The sequence below is a fragment of the Salmo salar genome, chromosome ssa16 (assembly GCF_905237065.1).
Source record: "Salmo salar chromosome ssa16, Ssal_v3.1, whole genome shotgun sequence".
NCBI classification, from domain to species: domain Eukaryota; kingdom Metazoa; phylum Chordata; class Actinopteri; order Salmoniformes; family Salmonidae; genus Salmo; species Salmo salar.
The window spans coordinates 55,304,968-55,310,967 of NC_059457.1; the positions used below are offsets into that span (position 1 = coordinate 55,304,968).

The following is a 6,000-nucleotide window of genomic DNA, read 5'->3' on the forward strand; positions in this document are numbered from 1 at the left end:
GAAGAATCTCATATATAAAATGCATTTTGATTTGTTTAACACTTTTTTGGTTACTACATGATTCCATATGTGTTGTTTCATAGTTCTGATGTCTTCACTATAATTCTACAATGTAGAAAATAGTAAAAACAAAAGAAAAACCCTTGAATGAGTAGATGTGTCCAAACTTTTGACTGGTGTTGTATAAAAATAAAATTCACATGTATATATATATATTTATTTTTTTAAACAGTTGACTTTGAGAGAAATCAGAATTCTGTTAATTTCTGACTCAGTTGACACAGCCTCAATTACCTATTTCAATAATAGGCCGCCTGTTAGCCTACTTCCACAGTACAGCTTGGGTTGGCCTGACTGTGAAAGACCAATATGACCAGTACAGCTTGGGTTGGCCTAACTGTGAAAGACCAATATGACCAGTACAGCTTGGGTTGGCCTAACTGTGAAAGACCAATATGACCAGTACAGCTTGGGTTGGCCTGACTGTGAAAGACCAATATGACCAGTACAGCTTGGGTTGGCCTAACTGTGAAAGACCAATATGACCAGTACAGCTTGGGTTGGCCTGACTGTGAAAGACCAATATGACCAGTACAGCTTGGGTTGGCCTGACTGTGAAAGACCAATATGACCAGTACAGCTTGGGTTGGCCTGACTGTGAAAGACCAATACAGGATTTCTATTCAGAGTGTATGTCACTGTTTGTCAGAAGTTTTCACAAAGAGGCTTTTCCTTCAGCTGGGCAGGCCGTTAGCGAAATGTTTACTATATCCACTTCCGACAGGCTCCACTACACCACTGCGTGATTCAACCCGTTTTTGCCCCATTATAAAATGGATCATTAGATTTAGTCAATTAGAACCAATGATCTATACCACCATGTTAATATGGTGTATATATAAATCACTGATTAGAACACTGTTGATCTGCCACGGAGATCTTGAAATATTGATATCCCGCAGAAAGTCTCTTTCCTCCCGCTGCAGCAAAGTATTTGATCATTAACCAATTTGTATCAAAGCGAGGCTACAAAAGTAACCCTCTACTGCACCCATCGAACTCACCCGCGTCCCTCTTGCTATGGAAACGGCCCGGGGAGCGTCTGGTTACCCCGGCAACCTCTGCTGGGATTTGCCTCGCAAGTTCGCACTCTGTTGTCTCTGGGTGTTTTTAAAAACGTTTTTATTGGTGACACTAGCAAAAGTTAGGAAATCGTTATTCGTCGTAGAATGCTTAGATTAAGTTAAATATTATTTTTATTTTTTTAAATAGCATGCCACTTAGTTTATGCGTTTACAACTAAACTACTTACATTGGTTTTAAAGCATTTCTTTTTCAAATTGTTTTTCCTATTTTTTTTTTCTTTGACCAATTTGCCCTTGTACATGTGTTTTATGGATTGTAGCTAATCCTGTTTTGTCGGGCACAGTGTAGAAAGTTCCTATCAGTTTTTTCAATGAGTTCTCAAGGAGACCAACGCGAACCAACATCGCCTGGACTAGAAGCTGTGATTCAGGTTTGTGCAACAGTAGCCTGAGTTTGAACATAATCTTGAACATGAGCTCAAATTGTGCATTTAGGATAGTTTTGCAAATAGATGAAAGCCAAGCACTTGTTGTTAACAAATGAAAACAGAGGACTACAAACATGTCGATGCGTGTTCCTAATTGTATTACACACTTCAGTAATACACACACATCTGTGCACCTGACTCGAAAACAAGGCCACACAGTCAAATTCAAATAAATCACTGTGAGTGCACTAGAAGGACAGAAGCCTTCTCACTTTGCAAGACTGCATTTAGTCGGATTAAATATTACCTTACGTTTATCACAATCCATAAATATAAAAATATGAATCTGCTTAATATTTGTTTAGTCTCCCTAGGCAGAGGGTTTTCCTCCCACATTAAAAATGCTCCAGTGTACAGCAGTGCTATTGCCCTAGTAACCATTGAATGCTAATTACCCATTACAGTAATTACTGGTTGATGGTGTGAGGCCGGTAGAAGCTGAAGGAGTCTCTCTGCTCCCCCATGACAGCAGCACACAGACAGACAGACAGACACACAGACACACAGACACACAGCTAGAGTAACTATTGGGTGGTGTCATGTCACGATGTGTGTGTGTGTGTGTGTGTGTAGAAGCTGGAGGAGTCTCTACTCTCTAGTCTCCCTGACAGCAGCAGCAGGGTAGAGGAGAGTAATCTGTCTCTGACAACAAGAGGAGATGGACAGGACTCTGCCGCTGCCACGCCCGCTGCCACGCCCGCTGCCACGCCCGTCTCAGGCTCCGCCTCCTCTACAGCAACACCCGTCTCCTCCCGCATCAGACAGATCATCACCAGGAACCTGGCTAACCCTGCTGGTAGACCAAGGCCATACCTTTCTCAGACCACAGCTCATTGAACATAATGTATAGAACCTACTTCTATCATCAGCATACTGATATCAACCTCTATCATCAACATACTGATATCAACCTCTATCATCAACATACTGATATCAACCTCTATCATCAACATACTGATATCAACCTCTATCATCAACATACTGATATCTACCTCTATCATCAGCATACTGATATCAACCTCTATCATCAACATACTGATATCAACCTCTATCATCAACATACTGATATCAACCTCTATCATCAACATACTGATATCAACCTCTATCATCAGCATACTGATATCAACCTCTATCATCAACATACTGATATCAACCTCTATCATCAACATACTGATATCTACCTCTATATGTATAGAACGATACCTACCTCTATCATCAATATACTGATATCTACCTCTATATGTATAGAACGATACCTTCCTCTATCATCAACATACTGATATCTACCTCTATATGTATAGAACAATACCTACCTCTATCATCAACATACTGATACCTTCCTCTATATGTATAGAACGATACCTACTGATATCATCAACATACTGATATCTACCTCTATCATCAACATACTGATATCTACCTCTATCATCAACATACTGATATCAACCTCTATCATTAACATACTGATATCTACTGATATCATCAACATACTGATATCTACCTCTATCATCAACATACTGATATCTACCTCTATCATTAACATACTGATATCTACCTCTATCATCAACATACTGATATCTACCTCTATCATCAACATACTGATATCTACTGATATCATCAACATACTGATATCTGCCTCTATCATCAACATACTGATATCAACCTCTATCATCAACATACTGATACCTTCCTCTATCATTAACATACTGATATCTACCTCTATCATTAACATACTGATATCTACCTCTATATGTATAGAACGATACCTACTGATATCATCAACATACTGATACCTACCTCTATCATCAACATACTGATATCTACTGATATCATCAACATACTGATATCTGCCTCTATCATTAACATACTGATATCTGCCTCTATCATCAACATACTGATATCTGCCTCTATCATTAACATACTGATATCTACCTCTATCATTAGCATACTGATATCTACCTCTATCATCAGCATACTGATATCTATCTCTATCATCAACATACTGATATCTACTGTTATCATCAACATACTGATATCTACCTCTATCATTAACATACTGATATCTACCTCTATCATCAACATACTGATATCTACCTCTATCATTAACATACTGATATCTACCTCTATCATTAACATACTGATATCTACCCATCAACATACTGATATCTACTGCTATCATTAACATACTGATATCTACCTCTATCATCAACATACTGATATCTACCTATATATGTATAGAACGATACCTTCCTCTATCATTAACATACTGATATCTACCTCTATCATTAACATACTGATATCTACCTCTATCATTAACATACTGATATCTACCTCTATATGTATAGAAGGATACCTTCCTCTATCATCAACATACTGATATCTACCTCTATCATTAACATACTGATATCTACCTCTATCATTAACATACTGATATCTACCTCTATCATTAACATACCTATATGTACCTCTATCATCAACATACTGATATCTACCTCTATCATCAACATACTGATATCTACTGATATCATCAACATACTGATACCTATCTCTATCATTAACATACTGATATCTACCTCTATCATCAACACTCAATATCAGGAAGGTGTTCTTAATGTTTATACCTGTATTTACCCTCAGATGATGACACCAGTCTACAGGAGGAGAACAGAGTCCTGAAGGAGCAGCTGTCTCAGACCAGGATGGACCGGGACCAGCTACTGGTCAAACAGACCCAGCTCACAGACAGGGTAGGAACCATAGCATCATCACTGAACAGACCGCTTTCACAGACAGGGTAGGAACCATAGCATCATCACTGAACAGACCGCTCTCACAGACAGGGTAGGAACCATAGCATCATCACTGAACAGACCGCTTTCACAGACAGGGTAGGAACCATAGCATCATCACTGAACAGAACAGACAGGGTAGGAACCATAGCATCATCACTGAACAGATCCAGCTCACAGACAGGGTAGAAACCATAGCATCATCACTGAACAGACCCAGCTCACAGACAGGGTAGGAACCATAGAATCATCACTCAACAGATCCAGCTCACAGACAGGGTAGGAACCATAGCATCATCACTGAACAGATCCAGCGAACAGACAGGGTAGGAACCATAGCATCATCACTGAACAGACCGCTTTCACAGACAGGGTAGGAACCATAGCATCATCACTGAACAGACCGCTCTCGCAGACAGGGTAGGAACCATAGCATCATCACTGAACAGACCGCTTTAACAGACAGGGTAGGAACCATAGCATCATCACTGAACAGACCGCTTTCACAAACAGGGTAGGCTACAAGATTTACTCATGGGTTGCACGGCGGTCACATCAAATCATTGTTATGAACGTTCTATGGAGCTTTTAGTTCTGCTCCAGACAGTTCTGCTCCAGTCACTTCTGCTCCAGTCAGTTCTGCTCCAGTCACTTCTGCTCCAGACACTTCTGCTCCAGGCACTTCTGCTTCAGGCACTTCTGCTCCAGGCACTTCTGCTCCAGGCACTTCTGCTCCAGCCAGTTCTGCTCCAGTCAGTTCTGCTCCAGTCACTTCTGCTCCAGACACTTCTGCTCCAGACACTTCTGCTCCAGGCACTTCTGCTCCAGGCACTTCTGCTTCAGGCACTTCTGCTCCAGGCACTTCTGCTCCAGGCACTTCTGCTCCAGGCACTTCTGCTCCAGTCAGTTCTGCTCCAGTCAGTTCTGCTCCAGTTAGTTCTGCTCCAGTCACTTCTGCTCCAGACACTTCTGCTCCAGACACTTCTGCTCCAGACACTTCTGCTTCAGTCAGTTCTGCTCCAGTCAGTTCTGCTCCAGTCAGTTCTGCTCCAGTCATTTTCAAATAGGGCTAATGATGATTCTGTCTCAACTACACAATAGTGGAAATAAGATGGCGAACATCAGACATTATTCCATGTGTTATTTTGGAGTGTGTTGATCTCCCCCAGATCATCTGTCTGTTTAGAACTAGAATCACAGGTCTTTCTATGTCATTTTATGTCTATGAGCTCACCACATATACATACCGACCGTACTTGTTGCTGTTTCGGTGAAGCGCCAGGCCTGCTGAATGAAGATTGAATAACTTCAGTGCACTAGTGAGGACTGCATGGCATCCCATTCACGATTACTAACTACTCTACTGTTTTCAGGAAAGGGCTGTTTCTCTGTATTTTATTTATTTATTTATTTCACCTTTATTTAACCAGGTAGGCCAGTTGAGAACAAGTTCTCATTTACAACTGCGACCTGGCCAAGATAAAGCATAGCAGTGCGACACAAACAACACAGAGTTACACATGGGATAAACAAATGTACAGTCAATAACACAATAGAAACATCTGTATACAGTGTGTGCAAATGAAGTAAGGAAGTAAGGCAATAAATAGGCCAATAGTGGCGAAGTAATTACAATAT

At 40.6% G+C, this 6,000-nt stretch overlaps 1 protein-coding gene across 1 annotated transcript; it reads left to right on the top strand.

The window, feature by feature from the left end:
* The first annotated feature begins 1,125 nt into the window (after positions 1-1,125).
* Positions 1,126-4,870, top strand: LOC123727855 (rootletin). The gene is made up of 3 exons (XM_045697460.1): positions 1,126-1,516; positions 2,147-2,369; positions 4,211-4,870. Exons 1-3 carry the CDS (start codon positions 1,457-1,459, stop codon positions 4,369-4,371), a joined length of 444 nt encoding a protein of 147 aa, XP_045553416.1. The 5' UTR covers positions 1,126-1,456; the 3' UTR covers positions 4,372-4,870.
* The last annotated feature ends 1,130 nt before the right edge of the window (positions 4,871-6,000 follow it).